Source organism: Emydura macquarii, unplaced genomic scaffold (assembly GCF_026122565.2).
Source record: "Emydura macquarii macquarii isolate MOO-44397 ecotype Brisbane River unplaced genomic scaffold, CSIRO-AGI_Emac_v2 contig_3328, whole genome shotgun sequence".
NCBI lineage: Eukaryota > Metazoa > Chordata > Testudines > Chelidae > Emydura > Emydura macquarii.
Window position 1 is genome coordinate 7,930,933 of NW_027133465.1, and position 23,187 is coordinate 7,954,119.

Genomic DNA, 23,187 nt, shown 5'->3' on the forward strand with positions numbered 1-23,187 from the left:
CAAGAGTAGGAAAATGACTGTTCAAAGAACATCTTTTAAGTTCCGATCTCCTAGTACATAGTTTGTATGATGTTCTGTCCATCATCTTGGCTTTGTCAAGTGCCTGAGGCATGTACAAATCTTTGGTAATAAAAATCCAGCCCCCGAAAGGATTTATTATCCGATACCATGGGGGCATGCTTGAAAGACATGGACAGTTGCTAATTGCTAATGCCACGTGGGGACGTCGTGTTATCCCAACTCTGTTGTACGACTGTGAAAACATGGATGCTAAGTAAGTCTGAAGAGCGGCAGATTGACATTTTCTATTCTCATCGTCTGGAGCGGCTTCTCAATATTAATTAGCAGGATAATGAAGATATTCCTAGTCAAACCTACCAACCAGCTCCATCATCACTGATTCAGTTTCAACAGCTTTCTTGGTATGGACATGTTATTAGGATGGAACATTAATGAATTATGAGGTGTGTTTACCAAGGGACAGCCAGTGATCACGTGATCGCCAAAAGCTTTGGTGGCGCAATAAGATTGCCAATGATGGATGTACACTGAACATCCAGGCAAGCCACCTTAAGAACCAAGCTAGACTTCAATCCAGGTGGTGTTCGATTTGCAAAGAGGCTTTGGGGTTTGCCCTGTTGACAATGATACCATGTGGGATGGAGAACTGAGAATGCCTTGAGCAGAATTGGATCTGGAGTAATCATGCCACTTGACAAAAATCTGTCCCCAAAATTTCATAGCATGTTCTGCAAATGGACACTTATTCTGACCCAGCCTCATGGCTTCTCTGCAGCGCTGCTCATAGACACTGGATATGCTCCTTCTAGCTGGATGGTGCATATGTCATAATACCATCCAAGCAGAAGAAACGTGCTTAAATTACTAATCTCTGAGGGGCAGCAGACCCATTGGTCAATCCCAAAAGCAGAACTGAATGATAACAATGCAGCCCAATAGCAAAGGTTCTCTTTTCACAGAACTCTTTCCGTATGAGAACCTGCCAATATCTATGGGCCAAATCCAGAGTAATGAATTACTGAGCACCCCCAAATTAGTCCAGAATATCATCAATCTATAGGACTGGCTGTGTATGCTTTTGTAATAGTATTTAGATGTCTCACAACCACACAAAAGCAGAGTTTTATCTTCGCTTGGGACTAGAATAACTGGCAATGCCCATGTGTTCTGAGATGGCCAAATCAGCTGCACCCCCTGGGGATTCTGCCAGCATAGGGAAGTACTAGTCTGGCTCTGTTCCACCATTAGCCTCCAAACTGGTGACCTTTCTCCATGGTTTCAGCTACCCTTGGTTGCTACTGGGATGTGTCTGCTACACTGAAGAGACCATTATTAAATATTTGTTCCCCATGTAGCTACTCGTAGAGTTAAAGCATATTTCTAATCATTCTCTGAACCCTTTCCAATCTATCAACATCCCTCCTGAACTGTGGGCACCAGAACTGGAGACAGTATTCCAGAAGTAGTCACAACAGTGCCAAATAAAGAGAGAAAATAACCTCTCCACTCCTACTTAAGATTCCCCTCTTCATACATCCCAGGATCGCATTAGTTCTTTTGGAGACAATGTCACACTGTGAGCTCTTGTTCAGCCGATTATCTACCACAGCCCCCAAATCTTTTTCAGTGTCACGGCTTCCCAGGATAGAGTCTCCCATCCCGTGAGTGCGGCCCACATTCTTTGGTCCTAGATGCATACATTTAGATTTGGCTATATTAATCTGCATATTGTTAATTGTGCCCAATTTATCAAGCAATCCAGATCGCTCTGAATCAGTGACCTGTCCTGTTCCTTATTTACCTCTCCTGCAATCTGTGTCATGTGCAAACTCTTTCAGTGATGATTTTATGTTTTCTTTCAGATCATTGATAAAACAGTTAAATAGGATAGGGCCGAGAACTGATCCATGTAGGACTGCACTGGAAAGACACCCACTCAATGACGATTCCCCATTTACAATTACATTTATCAGTTAGCCAGTTTTCAATGCATTTAATGTGAGCCATTTAATTTTGTGTCATTCTAGTTTTTTAAGCAAAATATCATGCTGTACTAAGTCAAACACCTTACAGAAGTCTAATTATATTACATCAACACTATTATCTTTATCAACCAAATTTGTAATCTCATCAGACAAAGCTATCAAGTTAGACAGGACCTATCTTCCATAAACCCATGTTGATTTGCATTAGTTACATTGCTCTCCTTTAATTCTTTTGTTAATTGAGTCCTGTATCAGCCACTCCATTACCTTGCCGGGGGTCAGTGTCAGAGCCTGGGATCCAAGTGTATGATTCCAGCATGGGTATGATTTCGTAACCATGAGTACAACATTGTGAGGTGCTGTACCTTTAAAAATAAACTTTGTCCTGTATTATTCCTATAGCTGACCTTTATTTATCCGAGCTAGAAGTAGTCTCCCAAACTATGATCCCACCAGCTCTTTCAGCCTAATTAGGATTAGGCCAGGTCTGTATTTGGATAGGAGGCCTCCATAGTCCTGTAGGATATGATATATCCAGTGATATAGCCATCGTGAGCCCCCAGTGTCCCAGCCTGGCGTCGGGATGTTGCACTGCCACAGGCGCTCCCTTTCAAATGAGATTTAAAGCGCAGAGCGTGGAGGCCTTGTGATGATTAGACATCCCGGGGATCTACTGTGTCTGTGCTTCCTGCTGAAATGTAATCTCTTACAGCGAGCCTTCTCGGGGAATAGCCACTGATCCCTCTGCAACTGTTGACAGCAAGAGGACACTTGGAAAGGGACAAGTATCCCCTCACCTTTTTACAGTGGAAGATATAGCTGAGTCAGAAAAGCCCATGCTGCATGGGGATTCTGGTCCTCTCTACACAAGACACCAATAGTTCCCTGCTGCCCTTTGTTCCTGGGGGAATCCACTAATGACCCTTACCAGCAGCAGATTACTTCCCCTTGCACCAGATCAGATGTGCTGACTGTTGTATTGGGAGGAGTCGAGCCAAGATTCCACCCATTTTCTACCGTTCTCCACCGACTCCCCAGCCACCTGCATAGGATGGGGATGGAATACCAGGTGTGCAACTCTTCTCCATCCCCCCATGCCTGCAACTGGAATGTGGAGAGGCAGCACAGGGAAGTGTGAGTGTGGCCAGGGTCTTGCTTCCCAGTACATTGCTGCACAGCCATGTAACGGCGGGCCACAATCTGGCCTGTCGTGCTTAAATGAAATATAAAAGCAGCCTAAAGGCAGCATTCCCTAACGGATGCAAAATTCAGTTTGCAGAGAATCAGGCTTCTTCAGCCTGTGTCTTTCAGAAGCTCAGCTCACTAGACTACCTCTAGGTGGTGCTACAGGCTGGAAGGTGTCATCAGGCACAACCATGGTGCCACAGAGCATTTCATCTTACAGTAATAACACACTGTGCCCACGGTCTATATTGGCTGGTTTTCTCTGGCATGGCCAAAGAGCTGAGCTCACTTTTTGACCAAAGACCATCAACCCCCCACCCACATTGTTTCCATCTCCTTGGGATGGGGTGGTTTCATGGCAAAGCACATCTGGAGTTAGGAGATACAGGTTGAATTCCTGAGTCTGCTACAGATTTGCTGGGAGACCTTAGATAAGTCACAAAACACCTCTATGCCCAGTTACCCCATCTGTGAATTAGGGATAATATTTTGCTACGTCAAATGGGATGTTATGAGGCTCTGTTCCATGCTGCTTGTAAACCCTCAGTTGGAAGTTGCTACAGAAGTGCAAAATAGTACTAAGGATAATGTTATTCGTCTATTATTTATTACCTTCCTCTGGAGTAAGGCGAGAGAGAGGATGCATCTCCAGGAGTAACTCAGTCAGTACTTCTCAGAAATAATCAGAAAGGTCAGTCACTTTCAATGCCTTTATAAAAAACAGACTTCACACAGAGCTAAACAGGTCATCATTATAAAAGACAAGAGATGAAAAGACAGGATATCAAACAAGTTATTGCAGTACAAGATTATATCTTCATATAATATTTATTATATAACAGATGCATGTGTGCTGTGCGGATGAGTATTGCTTATAAACATGAACAGCTGTATTCCTCCGTGATGTAACTGATAAGTAAATGGACTCTCAGTGTCAAGCATCTCTGGCTTGGTTTTCCTTGAAAATATAGAAGACCCCCCACACCACTGGAGACATATGACAATACAGGCCATATATCAGCGGGGAGATTCAAGATGGAGTTTAGTAGTGAAATTCCTAGCTGGTTTTCATGCAGATTGTTCGGTTTTAAATCTGATGTTTGACTTTCTTTACAGCGTATCTTGGAAATTTCTGGTGGAAAGTTTGACCTGATCTACGGTCTAAGCTACACTCACACTGATGATCTATCTAACTATTGGTTTTATACTGCTGCCCCTCACCGTCATATCTGAGTGCCTCCACACAAAATCAACAGTAACTAAACAGTCCCTAGAAGACATTGTGGAGTCTCTGGATTAGTAGCTCACTACATAGGGTCCCACTGGTTTCAACAAGACTACTCATTTAGTAAGGCACTTTCATTGTAAGTAACGGTGGCATAGCTGGCCTCCTCCGTAGCAGCTTTATTTGTCTTTGGCTGGGAGTTCAGATCTTAGCTCAGTGCAACTGTTTCATATTTTTAACTCCTTGCTCAGACCCCATCCCCACAGACCTCAGGTGGAGTCATGTGAATTGTCAAGATTAATGTTTCCCATCAGTCATGGCCCTTGCTTCTTATCCTTCATCCTGCCAGGTACCCTTGCTCTTTTTCTGAAGTCTCTCAGGCCGATGTACATTATCTCGGTGGCGCCTGCCCCCATGTTTCTTGATGTTGGCTGATATTTTGTCTTGGGTGACCTACTTATGATGCAAGCTTCTCTAGCTGACCCTTTAAATCAGCATTCCACCTCTAGAAAGCATTAGGCACACAGATGGTGTAATAATATTAATAATACCCAGTTTTCCCTCTGTTGCAATGAATTCATCCAAATATCCTTTCCTTTTATTTATTTATATAGATTGATAAAATGCACTCAGGCCTCTCCGAGACTACAAAATTGACACCGATTAGCTAAAGGAGCAATTAACTAGTTGATCCAGTGTCAACAATAGGACTTACCTAAATACCCAGGAAAGGTCTCAATAAAATCCACACCCACAATAAAGAATCTTTACTCTGAGCACCTGCACATCCAGCAAATGCAATTAGAAAACTTAACAGAGAGGTCTGTGGTGTGCCTAGAAGAGATCTGTCAAACCAGCTGTGGGAGAATCAGCATGTTCCCCTCTTCGCCCAGGGGGTGGTTTGTTAGTGAGGCAGCCTATTCCTGTACACTAAACCTGGGACTTGAAGCCTCTGTGGTCCATCTGCGGTACCCAAGTGTTCTACACAGGGAGAACTCTCAAGTGGCTGCATAAACCAGGTTTACAGCTGCTTTGTGCTCCTGGAATGGCACAAAACACGAAGGGCATATGGGTGTAGCTGACATTATGTGTCTGGAAGCACCCTCAACATGCCAAGCACTGTACAAACACCGCAAAGGAAGGCATGACGCTGCCCAGGGGATTGTGACTCGTATGTTCAGATCAATGTTGCTCCACTGAAGCTGAAGATGTGACCCATTATTATTTTATTTCTGTTTTACAAATACTTTTCACATGCATCATTTCCTGTTCCGATCAGGGCGTTTATCATCTCCTGTCCTCAGGAATCTGCAGGAATCTGGAGGCCCTCATCCAAAGCCCTTTGGAGTAACTGGAAAGACCCCTGGTAACTTGAACGAGCTTTGGATCAGGCCCAGAGTAAGGTACTACTCTAGAGGCCAGACTGAAGTCAATGGAATTACACACCAGTGTGAGCAGATAGTGAAGTTACTCTAGATTTACACCATTTTAAATTCGAGGAGAGTCCAGTTTTTTGTGTGGGAGGGTGGCAGAAGTGGGCTTTTATTTGTTTCTCCGCTAGGTCACTTTAGCAGCTTTATGGCTCACATTCCCCCTTTGTCCCTTGATAGTTTATGGTCTATTCAAATATCAGTGGTGCATTTAATTCCTCACCCGCCCACACACCTCTTCTCATTCTCCTTACCTGTTTATTCAAGCAGTTGCCCTGTTTCCAGTGCAACTGGGGATTAGTTTTATTTCACTAATGCTTGTTTAGAAATATTTCACACTCTGGCCCTTCCATGTTTGCAAAGCTTCATTCACTGTATATTCCAGTCTGCACTTTGTGTCCCATAGCTGATTTTCTGACAGTGCTTCCTACCATCCCCTCTGCGGGATTTAGAGACCAGGTATTGGCACTCAGCTTCTCAGACAGTACACATTCATACCAGCACTTTAGTCTTTACTGTGCAAGTTCCTTTGGAAACAGTTCTTTTTTCCATGTAATTTCTCATACTGATTGATAGATATTTGCTTGGTATCACTGCTCCCTGTGCAGCACTTTGATACACAGGAAAAGTGTTTTACAAACATAAATAATCAATTGGAACTCATGTGGCATAGGAATGCCAGATTAGATGGTCCCTGAGTCTGATCCAATTTCATGCCTCTGGCAGAGGCCAGCACCAGATATTTCAGAAGAAGGTGTAAGAACCCCAGAGTAGGCAGATGTGGAATAATCTTTCCCCCATATTAAGCCTTGTCTTGATCTGTACTAATTAGAGATTGCTCTAAATTCTGAATTGTGAAGTTTGCTATCCCCTCCAAAAATATTATTAATTAAGATAAGCCTGGCTATTCTAGTTATCCATATAAATGTCCAATCCTTTTTTGAATCCTGTTAAGTTCTTGTCCTCAATGACTTCCTGTGGCAATGAGTTCCACAGTCTAATTACACAGTGTGTGAGAAAAATATGTTTTCTTTTGTTAGCTTTAGATTTTCCACCTTTTAATTCCATTGAATGTCCCCTTGTCCTTGTGTTATGAGATGGGGAAAGAGAAATTCCTGACCTACCTTCACTAGGCCATTCATTGTTTAACAGACTTTTATCATGTCCATTCTTCATAATCTTCTTTCTAAGATACCAGTCCCAGTATTTTCAATTGGTCTTCATGTGAGAGTTTTTCCAGGCCCTTAATCATTCTACTCATCCTTCTCTGAATCCCCTCTAATCCAGATCATAATCTTGCACTAATCTGATCAAGTCGCATTACAGCCAGGATTGTCAAAGTGTTTCTAAATGCATGACTGAAAATATAAGTATGAAAACTAAGTTTCCTATGCCTGTATGTGCGTGGTGTCTCCTTCCCTCCAGTGTGTAATATTGCCAGAAGCATATCCATGCAATAGCCTGCACTGGGAAACCAGTGATGCTAAAATGCCTGCCAGCATCTAAAGCCTGTCAAATACACTTAGTGGAGCAGGCTTCCTCAGGAAGTCGATGCTGCTGACAACCAGCATGGCATGGCTACACTGAAGCTGAGCATGCTTTCCTAGTAGCATTTCTTGCCCTTCTTGTCTTGGGCAGTGAGGGGAAAAAATCTGGTTCCAAGCCATTATGCACTGCCACTATTCCATAAGTGCAGCTCTGCCCCCTGATATACCCCTCTATGTGAATCTCTCTCCACCTATGTTGTTTCTTGTCTCCCTTATAGCAGCTCCTCCTGTAACAAAAGGAGGAGCCTCGCTACGGAACACAGAATACTCCCCGTAAGTGGGGGATTTCAGATAATCCCAGGATAGAGTGACCTCTGCCCCTCCACCCCATCTGATCGCCCTGGGAGAGGGGAAGATATTGGACAACAATTCAGGTGAAGGAGAGTGTGAGGGTTATTGATGACAAGGAGATAGGAGGGATTGCTTCGTGATCTGGGTTTTAAGGAGGAATTTGTAGCAGTAAAGAGACTTCTAGGCAGATGAGACCAAAGAGACTGCTCTGTGCACAGGGGCAGCCTGATAGGCACGCAGCGAAGAGTGAGAGGACAAACAGAGCAGGAAGGGAAAAAGTATCGCGTTGCCTTTCTGCATTATCATGCCAATGCACCGTCCCGGTCTGTAACAAGCAGCTCTGAATCTCCACGTTGCTCTGCCAATGCACCTGTCATAGCCTACATTACCCCCCCGCCTTTCCCGTCCTTGGCCTCGTCAGCAGAGACTGGTCCTCATGCTGAAGTGTGTGGTATTTGTGACGTGAATAAATGATCATTAAGAACTAGGTTGCTAGTAACAGTGTGACTCATTTGTGATCTAAACCAATCCTTCGTTCAGGTCTCCAGAGGTGAAAGGCTAGCTTACTAGCCTACTGCACTATTTAGCTCCCTGTAAAAATACTTCTAGTCCACGTATGAGGCGGCTGATTAAACCCTAGATTAAGTACTCATAGTCACACTAGCCTATAAAATGTCATTTAATCTAATGGTTAGAGCACAGGATTAGAAGGCTGAGAGGTCCTGAGTCTTAACTTCCCTTAACTTGCTGACTCAGGGCCACATTCTGCCGCTAATAGGGTTGTAATACAGGAGAGCAGAATGCAACTCATGGTGTCTTTTCTATGGCAAATCATTTGACCAAAACCCCCAAATTGTCTCCCGAGGTATTGGTATGAGCCATCAGGCTATATCAGCTCTGGCAGGGTGATTACCAGTAGCTAGAAAGCAGATGTGGCTGACTCAGATGCAGGAAAATCATCTCAACCCTCCTTGCAATCTGGTGGCAGATTAATTGATGGATCCAAACAGCACCTCAGATATTCTGCTGGATCTGTGTGTTTAGAGCCTAATTCTGCTTTCAGCAAAGTCAACAGGTATTTAGTCATCAGCCGCAGTGTGGGGGCAGGATTCTGTCTTTACAACGCTGACATCATTAACAGCCAATCAGAATTAAGCTGCAGAATTCTAAAGCCATTTCCTAATCCCTCTGCTAGACCTGCTATGATACAGTCCTTCACGTTTCCCTGCTTGTTCCTTTTGCGATGCAGCCTCCAGGCCTTCACTGGTTTTCATCAGGCCAAAGCGCTGATCTGACCCCAGATCAGATTGGAAGCTTCATTCAGAAATCAAGTGACATCCTTTTTCTCTGCAGTGGACTAATCATTTGGCTGAGATCCTGTTACAGCCTGGGTTTCAGGTTGCACTGGGTTTCTGGAAACATTACAGTTAGACAGAGAAAGGAATGGTGTACCACAGTATCACCACTGTGTAAACAGAGAGGCACAGAATGAGCATGGGGCAGACAGGATAAATATATAATGATAAGACAAAAGGAGCACTGCAGAACCAGGGCATGGATATGTACAGTACTGCTGACTCTGCTGCCATGCCATCTCAAGAGACCCACTGTGCTCATCCTGTAAACTCTTGATTACTAAGAAAATCAGAAGGTAGGAAGAGAAGTAAATGGAAACGTTATGGGAGACCAGTGCTGAAGAGCGTTTAAAGACAATCTGGAATTAATGACATGCAGTGTGATTATGGTGAAAACACTGACCATAACAGAATAGTACCTACTAAATTCAGGGCCAGATCTTCAGCTGTAAATGTAAATCAGAGCAGTTTCATTAAAATCATTGGCATTAACCCAATTTATACCAGATGAGATAGGAATCCAGTTCATATTACTGATTTGCTGGATTACACTGACTGATTTTGCATGTTACTGTACAACTGATTTTTTGTTACTAGTGACCATATTATTGACCATTTAACGTGTCTTACTCTGATTCAAAAGTAAAATACATTTAAAGTTAAAAAATGTAGAGTTAAAAAATTATACACTAGTGTACAGAATTTTCAGATATATGAGTAAGGCGCAGCAGTAGACTCTTGTATACTTGCAAATCCTGAAGCTTATTATTTTAAACCACGTTAGCTTTCATTTTCCAAAGATATCATTTTCGCTGCATTTTAAAACAAGCCTTTTTTTGAGCTTAAACAATGGTCACCTTCCCCTTTGCAGCTGTCATTATGCTACACACCATGGCCACTCCTAGCTTCATGACAACAAGGACAGAACTCACATCCTCCTATTTCAAAAGTACAAGCTACTTGCCACTCAAGTGATAAGAGACGCTCCTTTAGCTGCTGCCATTATAGGGCCTATGTCATACAATTGAGCAGTTCTGGTTCCATCCAGTAGAGGGCAGTTATATCCCCACAGATGCGCACACAATCAGTTCATTACAATATATTTACAGCCTGATTTTTAGAGGCATTGGTTATCCATAGAAGGTTCTTTTCAGCCAGCCAGAGTAGCTGGCAATAAGGTGCCTGTTATCAGAGTGGTCCAAAGCCACAGAAAGCAAAGTCTCATACACACACTCTTTTTATAGTCCCTTGGGATAGTGTAATTCACTCCAGCTGAGCTCACTCACATTCCCCCTGTGGCTTTGCTCCTTGGCAATCCCTGGAATGAGAGTAGGCATCTGTGGGACAGTATATATCAGTGGTTCCCTACCTTTTTGGCTTGAGGGCCAGAGATATCATTTATACAACCCTGAAGGGCCACCAGTCTCCGCCAGGAGGCCCTCTCCCTCCCCCCACCCCCATGCAGCCGGACGGAAGGAGTTCAGTCTCCCTGGCTGCAGCAGGGAAACCGCACACATCCTGTAGCCCTGTGCACTCCACCTGGGTCCCTAGGCAATGGCAGCTAAGGGGATGGGAGATCAGTGCTCCCCTCTCTCTGGCTCCAGTAGGGACTCTAGTGCCAAAGGACCCAGGCACAGCGCTTTGCTCTCCACTGGAGCTGGGGGAGGGGAGCGCTGATCTTCCCTCTCTCTGTCTCCAGCAGAGACCCCAGTGGCTAGGGACCTAGGCAGAGCGCTTTGCCATGCTCCCTGCTACAGCCAGGGGGAGGGGAGCGCTGATCTCCTGTCCCCTTGGCTGCAGCAAGAAGCCTGTACCGTTTTTTTAGCCCCGCGGAAACGCACTCTGCCTGGGTCCTTAGGCAGGGCTCCCTTCTGCAGTCAGTGGGAGGGGAGCTGCGAGCCACTTTGAAAGCCCCCATGGGCCACTTTTGGCCCCCGGGCCACAGGTTGGGAACCACTGATATATATTCTGCTCTGGGACACAGAGTCAATTAATCCTTTCTTTCCCAACCCCTGGGCAGCCTGTACAAACCTTTTCACACCAGTTAATCTGGTCATGATTGTCTCTGGTGATGCTGCCTCCTTGGCCTTTCGCAGCTAATTATCCTATTGGACAATTGCCTTTACTGTTACGTGATAATTGAGTCAGCTCTACAAGGTTATAGCATCGCCAATCCCAGACATTCAGACTCGTGCGTCTGACTCTAAAAATGGTAAAATTACGTTAAAAACCATCAGATTTAACACAAATAATAAAGGTTGGGTTCTTTTTACTTGCCTTTTGGTTTTTTGAGCTTTTTAGCATTCACTTTTTCCAGCTTTTCTCCATAACCACAAGGGTTAGAAATTTACTTTTTACAAAAAAATGACAGCTGAGATTCCATGATACCAGTAGCTGGGGTTTCAAGATAAGCTGCACATATCATGAGAATCTCCATAAAATCATGACAGTTTGCAACACTGGGATAAAATGAGAGTCAGTTCTATCTCTCTGCACCATTGAGACGCTACAGACACACTGGGGGAGGTGTCCCCAGGGAAGGGAGTCATTTCTAATGTTGAAGTTCCATTGGTGGACGCTGTAGCAGAGATACACTGAATAAGCATAATCCTAGCCCTTTCAGTCACATGCCCTACCTGATCAGCATCACCCTTTTGGGCAGCACTGGTTCCCCTGGCTTACTCCTTTTATAGGAATAATTCTTCCAGGGCTTGCAGGCTGCCTCTGCTATACCTATTTACAGGGTGCAGCTTACGCTCTGCCCTGAATGGGGTCAGGTCCATGGCTAGCATGGAGAAGGATCAGAAGCCATCTCTTCCCTGATTGGGGAGGTTAATACCAATTAAGGCCTGACTTGACAAAGCCCTGGCTGGGATGATTTAGTTGGGGTTGGTCCTGCTTTGAGCAGGGGGTTGGACTAGATACCTCCTGAGGTCCCTTGTGACCCTAATCTTCTCTGATTCTGTGTGGTCACCAGCCTGAGGCAGACCTTGTCCTGTTTGAGTGCAAGGACTGTGATTGTTTCTGGCTCCTGTTCAGGGCAAGCCAGGAAGTGAGAATGCTACTTACATCCCCTGTCTCTCTTGTACATCTACACAGGGATCTGCTTCTTTGTATTACTTCTCTTAATCAGCTTCAACAATTGTTCTCCCTTTTTGTGCTATTAAATCTGAAATATATCAGGAAAGTTGTCATATCCCTCATTGTCATCTTTTCTCTAGGCTGAACATATCAAATCCTTTAAATCCCTTCCAAGCGTAAGAGCCTGTAATCCTTTTATTTTATTGCCCTGCTTTGGAGTCCCTCCAGATGGCTTTCCTCTGTTTTCTACCAGCTAGCCCCAAACTGTGTATAATACCTCAGATACATGGTACCCTAAAAAGAAACCATTGCTCAATCAGCAACACCAAGGTGCATACTCTAGTATTGGATACAATACTGTGGCTCTCATAGACTTACAAACATGATCCTAGATGTTGTGGCCATGGTGGGTAAAGGTTTTTTGTACCCTTGGGGGCATACTTGCCACTGGAATTGGGCCCCCTCATAAGCAAAATTGAGGATCCCCTCTTTGTCTACCAGTGGGATTTGGTAAAACATATCCTTAAGGTCTAGCGTGCAGCCCCACTGATTGGTGTTATTTAGCAGGGCCCGCTCGATTTGGGGGATTTCCCACTGGGCTGCAAACGCTAATGATTGTACCCGCCGGTTGGCTTGGCGATAATCTATAACCATGCGGTACTTTCCCGGGGCGTGAGGCTTGGGGACCCCCCATGCGCTAGACAAGTAAGTACTGGCGTGGGTGCGTTTAATTTTGCCCTGAGTTAGTAGGGAGGCAATTAATTGGCGAATCGCTTGTTGGCCCTCAGGTGCTGTAGGAATGGATTGGAACTTCCAACGAGAGGTAGATATTAACTGCGGGCGGTGGGGAGGTGATTGAATCGGGGTTATAGGGAGGACGCTACGGACTTGGTCCCCCAGGTCAAACAACCGAATCTCGTCTACTCCAAGCAGATTCTGGTCTCCCAGCAGGGCTTTAAGCGTGGCCAGGGTGTGACCGAAGGTTAAATGAGTTTTAACTACCGGTCGTTTTTCGATGGAGTTTAACCCTTGTACGTACATAGAGGTTTTGGTAGGGACGTGGGGGACATCAGGGGTAATTATGGACACCTGGGCTCCGGTGTCCAGAAGGAATCGAACCGGCTGGCCGGTGGGTGTTTTAAGAGTAGCATAAGGCCGAGTGTCCTTGGTAGAGGCCGGGCCCCCAGTTAGGCACTCGGCCGCCTCTAGTTTTTTGGGTCCGAAGATGGTTTGGGGCAAGAGCACTGGACTCCTGAATTTTCCCCTGAGGTGCCGTAATCGGTCCATCCCAATTTTATGGCTAACTGCTTTTGTTCATTATCTGTCATTTTGCATAGGGCCTCTTTATTAATTCCTTGGCTGAGGAGGAACCCGAACATGGCCTTTTCGATTTTGGTGCGTTCGGGGAAACGGGGGTTATCAGGTCTTGGTTTACTTATGGGGGTTTGGGCGGCCGCCACTTCAGGGGAGTCTCGGGGATCTGGGTATCCCCGTGAGACCAAGGTGGTTAAGGCTTCCCGAGCATCCTGGGGCCACTTAATGCGGTCGACAGCTTCATATAATCGACTAATGGGGTAACCGTGGAAGGTGCGCAGCCAGATGAGGGCCCCAGTATCTACGTGGGAACAGCCTTCGAGAGCCATGTCAATTGCTCCCTCATTGATAGGAATTTGGGTGGGGTCGGTTAGGAAGAGGAATGGTGAGGGTGAGGCTGCCTGAGCCTGGGTAAGGCCGAGAGGGTGGGTGTGGGGGCTCCATACCGTGAGAGATGCCCCGGCGATAGCGTAGATGAGTTGCTGGGGTGTTTTAATACTGTTGGCGGGGATATGCATCCCTCGGGCTGACCCATGAAGGTGAAGAAGCGCTACGGCCGGGGTCGTGAGATTCCAGATTGTATTGGTGGTGACTGCGTGACCGGGGAACCCCCTGGCCCAACTGGCCGTGCGGGCAATAATGGTCGCCTCTGCAGGGTCTAACCAGTCCTGACCATTTTCTAACGTCAAGCGCCCAAGCCACATTAGTGGGGCTTCAAGCGGTCCTCGGCCGGTATCCCGTATAAATTCCTTCATTTCAGGTTTGGTGCGAGTCCTAGACTCAGAGACCTGGGTTCGTTGGCCCTGGCCGTCTACCTTAAGGCGGGTGACGGTTACGGGAAAAGCCTCGACAGGAGCTGAGGGCTCTGGGTTCAATGATTCTGGTAAGGGAGGGTAGCAGCTTTTAGGTTTGGTCGGGAGGAGTTTTGCTTCGGGCTCAGGCTCATATGGGGGAGGGACAGGAAAGCCGGTAGAAGAATCGGGCGGGATAGTGGGGGCGGTGGACATTTGAGATTGTGTACAGGTGACCAATGCCCCCTGGATTACGGTTAGCTTGTCCAGGGTCTTGCCTAGTATGTCGTGAAGACAGGTGGCCACCTTGTCAGCTTTATAAGTGTCGGGTCTGAACCTTTTTGCTTTTTTGATTCCCTCTAGGGCTTCAATAAGTTGGACTAAGAGGCTGTGGCTGGGCCCGCCGGGAAAGATGCGGGGGGCCGGGGTCAATTTGGGCGGGTGGCCCCCTGCAGTCTTGAGGACCCGGGTACAATGAGACCATAGTTCTGCGGGGTCCGTATCGGTCCTCCGGTCCCCCGTGGACGTACACCTGGGTTGGAGGCTGGTGTCACTAGGGGTAGCTCTGAATTGAGGGTGGCATACTGTTAAACATCCTACAGATTCGGGTGTTAAGGGAACAGTATAGGATTTGCAATGCGTCCCTTCTCCTATGGAGCAGACCCATTCAAGGGCTGACGGGGACCCTCTATTAACTAGGAGGTGGTGCTGGAGGTGTTCAAATTGGAGTTCCCTGTTAGTGGCACCCGGATTCTGATAGGGGCATTGTGGGTTGGTAATTGGGGATCCTGTTCGTGACGCCATGTTGTAGACAGGTAAAGGAATCCCCAGGTTACCAAGCACCACGCAGAGAAAACAGTTTCTTAACTACTTACAAGTTTATTTGGGGCCAAGAGGGTGTGGGGTTTTACAAGGGAAAAGGAACATCACATATAACAGACTTATCTACTTTCCTAAATAGGGGGACTAAAGCAGATTAGAAGGATAACAAGACACAGGATACACTAATTAACGATTAGATGATTTCCAATAGTATAATTAATTAATGTTAATTATACCTGAAAACTATAACAAGCATGCTATTTAAAATCTTACCACCACGAGGAACAGGGTCATGACGCCTGGCCAATGGGGGGATACGAGAAACGCTCGGATTCAAGACCCGGACCGGTTACACTCGACTCGACTCTCGCCCAGTAGAAGACTCGGGGGCGGGAAGGGAGGCAGCAGCTTCAGGCGTGCAGTCTGGTGGGCCGACAGCTCTCTTCCGTCAGACCCACCGAGATGCAGCAGTGTTTATGCACTCGGGCTATGTGCAATATTCGTAACAGCTGATGGCTGTTGGGCTATGTGCTGTATTCGTAACAGCTAATGGCTGCTGGGCTATGTGCCGTATTCGTAACAGTTGATGGCTGCCCCTGGCTATTTGCAACGTCCCATTGTTTGCCATTGCAGACGTGCTATCTTAGGTGTGTCAGTAAAGGTCCCGATAAGGTCAGGTCTCAGGTCTACTGTAATTGCCGAGCGGGAGGGGCTGAGCGGGGGCGAGTGCCGGTCACTAGATATTATGTTGTCGCCACAAAACCATTGCTCAATCAGCAACACCAAGGTGCATACTCTAGTATTGGATACAATACTGTGGCTCTCATAGACTTACAAACATGATCCTAGATGTTGTGGCCATGGTGGGTAAAGGTTGTGAGATCCCGTTGTCCATAGAGCAAGTAAAAATAAACCAGAGCTTTCCTCTTCCACTGAGTTGTTTTATTTATAAATGACGTGCTATTTTCCAGGTGATTGTCACATGCAGCTGTGTCACCCAAGGCTCTGTGAGCAAGAAATCAAGAGAAAGAGATGGTCTAGATTTCTGGAATTTCCTACAGTGGTATATTTTGTTATTATTATGTATTTTCTTGGAGCACTTAGGAGACCTAGTCATATAGCAAGGCTCCATTGTACTAGGCATTATACAAACACAGAATAAAGAGACAGTTCCTGCCCCGAGAAGCTTATAATCCAAGACAAGAGACAACAGATGAATATCACAAGGAGTCAAAATGACAAACGATGGTCTCAGCATATCAGCAGCCTAGCTGTTGTCAAGTTGGTTGTAGGCTGTGTGTGGTGGTTTCCCCCACTCCCAGGATTCAGAACTTCAGCTGACCAAAATCCTCAGACCTGACTCCGTTACCACAGGGTGCTAACTCCCATTGCCTTAAATGAGAAATTAATTGTATCCTACAGCCAGAAAACAGGGCATCTCATGAAGCTGAATCAAAATCATTGAGCCTGGTCCAAACCACTATAAAATTAGATCAACATTTTTCATGCATTGGATAGCTCCCTCCTATAGCTTAAGCTTTTAAATAGCCTCTGATGTTTTCCTGTTATATATTATTTGACTGAAGTTGCCTGCCGCTCATATCAATTGTTTCCCACATTTCAATGGTCCTCCTATTCTCTTCTTTTTCCACTCACACTGCATCCCTCCATTGTCTGTCCTCCCTACTCCCCTCATTCTCTTGCCGTACCCCACATGCATGAATTTCTTACACCCACTACTGTGATATTCCCATTTTTTTTATCTCCCTTGATTTCAACCAGTCCCTAGACTGACATCAGCAGGTCAGGCTTTTTCCCCCTGCATAGCTCATAAACAGCAATTGCCCCCTCTGGCACTGTTGGGTTAGCCAGATACTGAAACCATCACATTTCTCTGCAGTCAGTGCCTCCTATCACTATGGAAACAAAAGTGAGGCTGTGCTGCTGAGATGCGATCACCACAGTGGCCTAGAGAGGAAATGATAGGACATGTGAGCAAATCCAACATGAATGCGGGGAAGGGGAGACAGGGAACTTCAGTAAACTATAATATTCTTTTTGTGGTGGTTTAACTCCAGATGAGGCACAGCTGGAAATGCTGCTGAACAAATGGTTTATTCCCTAGATGAAGGGCTTTTTCTTCACTTGCTGGGAAGTGGATCAGAACAGTCTGTTTGGATCAGAGAAGTGTTCCAGCGATTTGCAGGCAGAAGAGATGACAGTGTAACTGGCAGTAAATGAAGGCTTGTTTTCCTCAGCTAGCAACTGACCACTGAGTGTTCTGAGCCGACATAAAAGGGAGGAATGAAGAAGCAACTGGAGAGGATTTTATTTGGTCACATCTAGACTTTTCTGAATGTAAGAATGGCCATAGTGGGTCAGAGCCATGGTCCATCTAGCCCACTATCCTGTCTTTCTGACAGTTGCCAGTGCCAGATGGTCCAGGGGGAATGAACAGAACAGGGCAATTTATTGAGTGATCCATCTTTTGGCAGCTGAAGGATTAGAAACACATGGGGTTGCATCCCACACTATTGTGGCTAATAGCCATTGATGGACCTATCCTCCAGGAATAGTTTTTTAGCCCAGTTATTCTTTTGGCCTTCACAACATCCCCTGACAAGGAGTTTCACGGGTTGACTGTGCATTGCGTGAAGTACTTCCTTCTGTGAGTTTTAAACCTGTTCCTATTAACTCCATTGGGCGACCCTTGGTTTGTGTGTTATGTGGAGGGGTAAATAACACTTCCCTTTTCACTTTCCCCTCCACATTTGTGATTTCATAGACCTCTATCATACCTCCCCTTGATAGACAGACTTAGGTGCTGGGCAGGTGTGCTTGTGACAGGAACAGCTGTGCCTTATTTATGGCGAACCCTTCTGCTTTTTTTCTTACGTCTCTTGGAATCCAGCCTCGTCTAAATTTTTGGCACTCAGGGGGTGTGGAAAAAAACACCCCCGGCATAAGATTTGCTGTCTTAAGCACTTGTGTGGACAGCGCCATGTGGGCAGGAGACGCTCTCCCTCCGACATAGCTACTGCTGCTCCTTTAGGTGGTTTTATGATGAGCTTATCGACATAAGGCAGCTAGACAAGGGCTATTACAGCGGCACAGCTGTGCTGATACAGCTGTGCCACTGCAAGTTTTAAGGGTAGACTAGCCCTAAGTTCTCAGCCCACTCAGCCGCCCTGTGACCTGCGCTGCCAGCCTGTCCTCAACTCTGGGAGCCGATAGTGCTGTGCGCTGCAGCTGGTCCGCGCCTCAGAGGTGGCTGCACATCAGTGGTGGTGGGGTTCGAGCCCATCCACGGCCATCAGGGCGGGGTTTGCCAATGGCTTCACTAGGAGCAGGGGGGCGGGGCCTGGAGGAGAGACGGTCTCTGACAACGAAGGGAATTTGATACCCGGACAGCCTTGGGATCCGCACCCACTGGACAGGGCAACACCCCTTCAGTTCCAGCTTCCACACTGGCCTGGTTCTCACCGACTCAACCCTCCAAGAGAAAGAGAGCAGGGACTGCTGGGAGCTGGAGTCCCCTACTCCCCCTATGCTCCGTCCACATCTCGGCTCGTGAAGGGGAAAGAAAACTACATTTCCCGTCGGGCACTGCGAGACTACAGGCTGCCGCCGACAAGTCGGAGGCGGGGCCAGCTAGGAGCTCGCGTGCCAGGGCGGGCGGCCCCCCCGAGCGCGGCGTGCAGCAAAGTGCCGCCGGCTCCGGGTGGGCGTGGCCTGGAACGCGGGTGCTGCGACTGTCGCGGGGAGGGGGCGGAGCCGGCGAAGGGGCGGGGCTGCGGGCGGCTGGTGGCGTTGTTGTTGTGGAGGGCGCGCGGCGTGCAGGGACGGACCGTTACTCTGAGGCGGCTCAGCGAGCCGTTGCCTGCGCTGGGTGGTGTCGCCGCGCGCGAGACCGGCGGGCGCTGACTGGGTGGTGCCGGGGTCCCCGCCCCCTTGTCCTGAGGGAAGGGACGCTGCCCGGGCGAGGGGCTTGAGACACCCGCTGCGCCATCGCCGCCTGCTCCCCGGCTGAGGCACTGAGCAGCGCCCGCCCCTCCCGGGCGATGCCCTTGGCCGTGCTGGGCGTCGCCAGGTGAGCCCCCGCCGCCCGCCCCCGCCCGCCGCCGCCATGGGAGACAGCGGCGATGTCAACTCCAACCTGCCCATCGGCCGCAGCACCGGCGACGCGCAGCTGGACAAAGCGGTCTGGCAGTGGCTGAGCTGGGACCAGGTGGGTGCCGCCGCCCGCCCCGCCGGCCCCTGCCCCTCGCTCGCCTCTGCCCCCCCCACCCCCGCAGGGAAAGGGGCCGCCGGGGTGTCTGCGGGCGCGTGCCCGGCCCGGCGCTGAGCCGCGCGGGGTGTGTGTGGCTGTCTGTCTGGGAGCTGCTGGGGGTGTCTGTCTGTCTGTCTGCGTTGAGTCCTAGGGTTCCAGGCCCGGTGGGACCCACAGATCATCTCGTCTGACCATCCGTCCCCTCCCCCCCCCCCCGGTGAATCCCAGGCCACTGACCCCACCCAGCACCTGTGCACCAGCCCCAGCAGCAATCCGGAACTAGGCGCAGGTGTTGCCACCCGCAGCGTGTGTCTGTCTGTCTGTCTGTCTGTCGGAGTGGCTGGCTGGCACGAAAGGGCATCGCGCCGCGTTCTCCGATGACTCGCCCAGGGAAGGTTATATCCCCCCCCCCACCCCTCGCAGATTTTAACCCCGCTAAAGGGCGTTTTGCTGCTGTTCGTTCAGGATGTATTTTATTCGCCACCGGACACTGCTGTCTTAAGATGTTTAAAAAACAAAAAACATGACCACATAGTGTGTGTGTGTGTGTGTGGGGGGGGGGGGGGGGTGTCTCTGTTTATGTTCCCTCTGGGGGACACATTCATTTGGTAATAGTCGGCTGTGTCCTTGGTTATGTGTGTGGGTGTTTCTCTTTCTCATACCTCTTGTTTTTTGCCAAAAAGGGTCAGATCTGGTCTAATGACATCTCATTCCAGTTCTTCCTGTCTCTCTGTCCGTCCCTCCCCCCAAAAAATATTTGATGCTCCTTTTGTGCGGTAATCCAGCTGCTTAGGTGATGAGCTGAGCTCCCATTCAACAAGAGGAAGGGGGAGAACCATCATTTGAAAAATATATGGGGGACTGAATGTGGTGCATTAAGGTCCTGGAATCATAGATGGGAGTAAACACTATGTTGTGCTATAATCTGTTTAGCACATAATGCAGCCTATGAGAGGATATTAAGGAGAAGGAAGATGCACTGATTGGCAGATAAATTACTGAATACATTGCTTTTTTTGGAGGGGAGAACACTTCAGTGGCTTCCCTTTTCAAATAAATCCCAAAGAGAGTTAATCTGGCCTTAATGAAAAAGGGCAACATAAACTCTGTGGTGGTTGACAGGTTCTGGGTGGGGGTTGGGGGGTCATTCACTATTAAAAGGCTACTCATTTAAAAATAGTTAACACATTTTAATACAATGTCTAACTAACCTAAAGGAATACACTACGATAGAATATTGTGTTGGAAAGATTAAAAAGGATTAGGCATCTATATAAATAGGGATAGCATTTACACTTACTCTGTCTATCCTAAAAAATAGAGGCTATAATACTTCATGGCACAAGCTCACCACCAGCTGGGGTCAATGAGCCAGGGAATCCAATGGTATTACATAATTAGATGTATTATGGTGTTTGAATGCTTTCATCTAAAGCATTGATTATTAGCTTTATCCCTGATAACAGACTAGATGGCTCATTCGTTTGTTTTGATGTAACAGTTGCATTGTTAGGCTTCATCCTGCAAAGACTTGTCTTCCACTGAAGCCAAAATTGCTTACATGCGGTAAGCTTTTGCAGGATCTGTCCTGTTTTGGAATATCAAAGCTCTTTTCTTTCAATCAATAAAATTTGTACTCTTTGTAAAGAGAACATTTTGGCTAGTACTGAATGTAATCACCTGAAACATAGCAACTGCTTAATAGCACATGCCACAGCTGCCTGGGACAAGGAGTGAAGAATACCTTGTATTGACATTAAAGGAGTTTAAAAACAATGTAATTATCCATGTTCCTAAAGTATATTTACATTGAATTATGTGAAGTCAGTGTAACTTTTTACTTGTCTTGACTTTCTGAATCTAGAAAACTGTAAACATAAATTTGTCATTTCTTCAATATTAAAAACGGAGGTTTGAGTTCTAGCATGCTATTTTTAAAATATAACAAGGCATCAAAAGGGCTGTGTAACTATTTTAATGTTTTCCTAAAACATTAAAATTAAATTCTAGGATATAGTCAGGATCCAGTATTGGAGATGATCTGGCTAATAATTTTTCATTTAAAGATTCATCGATTCCAAAGCCAAAAGGGATCATTGTGGTCATCTAGTCTGACCTCCTGTGTAACACAGGCCATAGAACTTCCACAAAATAATTCCTAGGCACGTTGTCAGATTAAAATTTTTTAAAGAAAAGCTTCCTGACCTGTATTACTAGACACATTAGTGTTTTAAAAAATCTAATTCACAAAATTTACACTTTTCATTTTAGACCGTGGTAACTTTTGTTTACACTTGCTTTTAAATCAGTTTCACTTTGTGCTAGTGCCCCAGTTCCAGAATTCTCATGCAACTGCAGTCCAAACTGCAGCATTTTAAAATCCAGACATCAGGCTTTATTCAACAAACATCGTACTGAATGAAAATATTTGAACAAAGCATGAAAGTAAAATGTGCAGGATTTTTGGTCTATCTATACTGAAATGATGCTAGATCGAAGAACATTAGGAAGAAGAGCATGAGTCAACAGTATGCCCTTATTGCCAAGAATATTGAGCTGCATTAGTAGATGCATTGCCAGCAGACCGCGGGAAGTGAATGGTCTTTTCTATTCAGCATTGGTAAGGCCACATTTGGAAAATTGTGTCCAGTTTTGGGCCCCCCACTACAGGAAAGATGTGGACAAATGGGAGAGTCCAGAGGGCAATGAAAATGAGTAGGGGGCTGGAGCACATGATTTATGAGGAGAGGCTGAGGGAACTAGACTTGTTTAGTCTGCAGAAGAGAAGAGTGAGGAGGGATTTGATAGTGGCCTTCAACTATCTGAAAAGGGGATTCCAAAGAGGATAGAGCTAGGCTGTTCTCAGTGGTGGCAGATGACAGAACTAGGAAGTGGTGGTTTCAAGTTGCAGTGGGGGAGGTCTAAGTTGGATATTAGGAAAAACTTTTCTCTAGGAGGGTGGTGAAGCACTGGAATGGGTTACCTAGGGAGGTGGTGGAATCTCCATCCTTAGAGGTTTTTAAGGTGTGTGTTTTGACAAAGCCCTGGCTGGGATGATTTAGTTGTGGTTGGTCCTGCTTTGAACAAGGGGTTGGACTAGATGACCTTCTGAGGTCCCTTCCAACCCTAATATTCTATAATTAAAAACAGGTTTCTTAAATTCTAAATTTTAATGGAAAATATTTTGATAAGAGCTGCTGATGAGGAAAGACGTTTTAGTATGACATCTTTATCAAAATGAATTTAGTTAATTAGATTTTTTTAAAGGAATCTGAATCTTCATATATGTGGTCTTTTTTGTTGTGATTTTAAACTCCTCAATTACAGTTTTCCTTTGTCCAGTTGCCAAAGCCAAAAAAAAAAAATGGATTGTACATATATGGTTAATTTATTTCTGGGAAGCTTTCATCCTATAGTGTTGTCATTGTAAAGAGATATTTGCTCTCTCCAATTTAAAACCAGTTTCTGGGAGCCCTAATTAAAATAGGCAGTCCTACTGCCTTTTGGACTGTTATCATTTTAGGTTTTTAAATGTACCTGCAACTGTCTGTGACTAACAAAAGACCCACCATAGCCATTAATCTACAATGCCCAATAGGAACAATAGGCAACCATTTGTCTCCAGGCTAAACAGCACTAGCTTGCTAATACTGTCTCTTCCGTTTTTCCTCTCGGATTAAGAACTATAGGATGCTTTCCAAAGAATAACATAACATGTAGGCATATGTACAAAGGAAGCTTTCACTAATCTAAATTCTGTTTCCATCATGTTTTTCTGTTTGTTTCCTTTTCTGCTCATTTACTGTTTGTCAATTTCCTCTCTTATTATCAGGGTCTTTTTTTGTTGCTCCCTGTGTCTAATTTTTCTAT

At 46.3% G+C, this 23,187-nt stretch overlaps 2 protein-coding genes across 3 annotated transcripts in view; one reads left to right on the forward strand and one right to left on the reverse strand.

Annotated features, from left to right (window-relative positions):
* Positions 1-13,763, reverse strand: part of LOC137143488 (protein MROH8-like) — a 32,711-nt gene extending 18,948 nt beyond the window's left edge. The window contains exon 1 of the mRNA XM_067533285.1: positions 13,426-13,763. Coding sequence (XP_067389386.1) covers positions 13,426-13,763 — 338 coding nt within the window. The remainder of the gene's footprint in view (positions 1-13,425) is intronic.
* Positions 13,764-18,793: 5,030 nt separating this feature from the next.
* Positions 18,794-23,187, forward strand: part of PGM2L1 (phosphoglucomutase 2 like 1) — a 74,082-nt gene continuing 69,688 nt past the window's right edge. For both annotated transcript variants that reach the window (XR_010917178.1, XM_067533327.1), the window contains exon 1: positions 18,794-19,275. Coding sequence is in view for 1 of the 2 variants with exons in the window: in XM_067533327.1 (XP_067389428.1) it covers positions 19,174-19,275 (102 nt within the window). In the remaining variant the exon portion in view is untranslated. The remainder of the gene's footprint in view (positions 19,276-23,187) is intronic.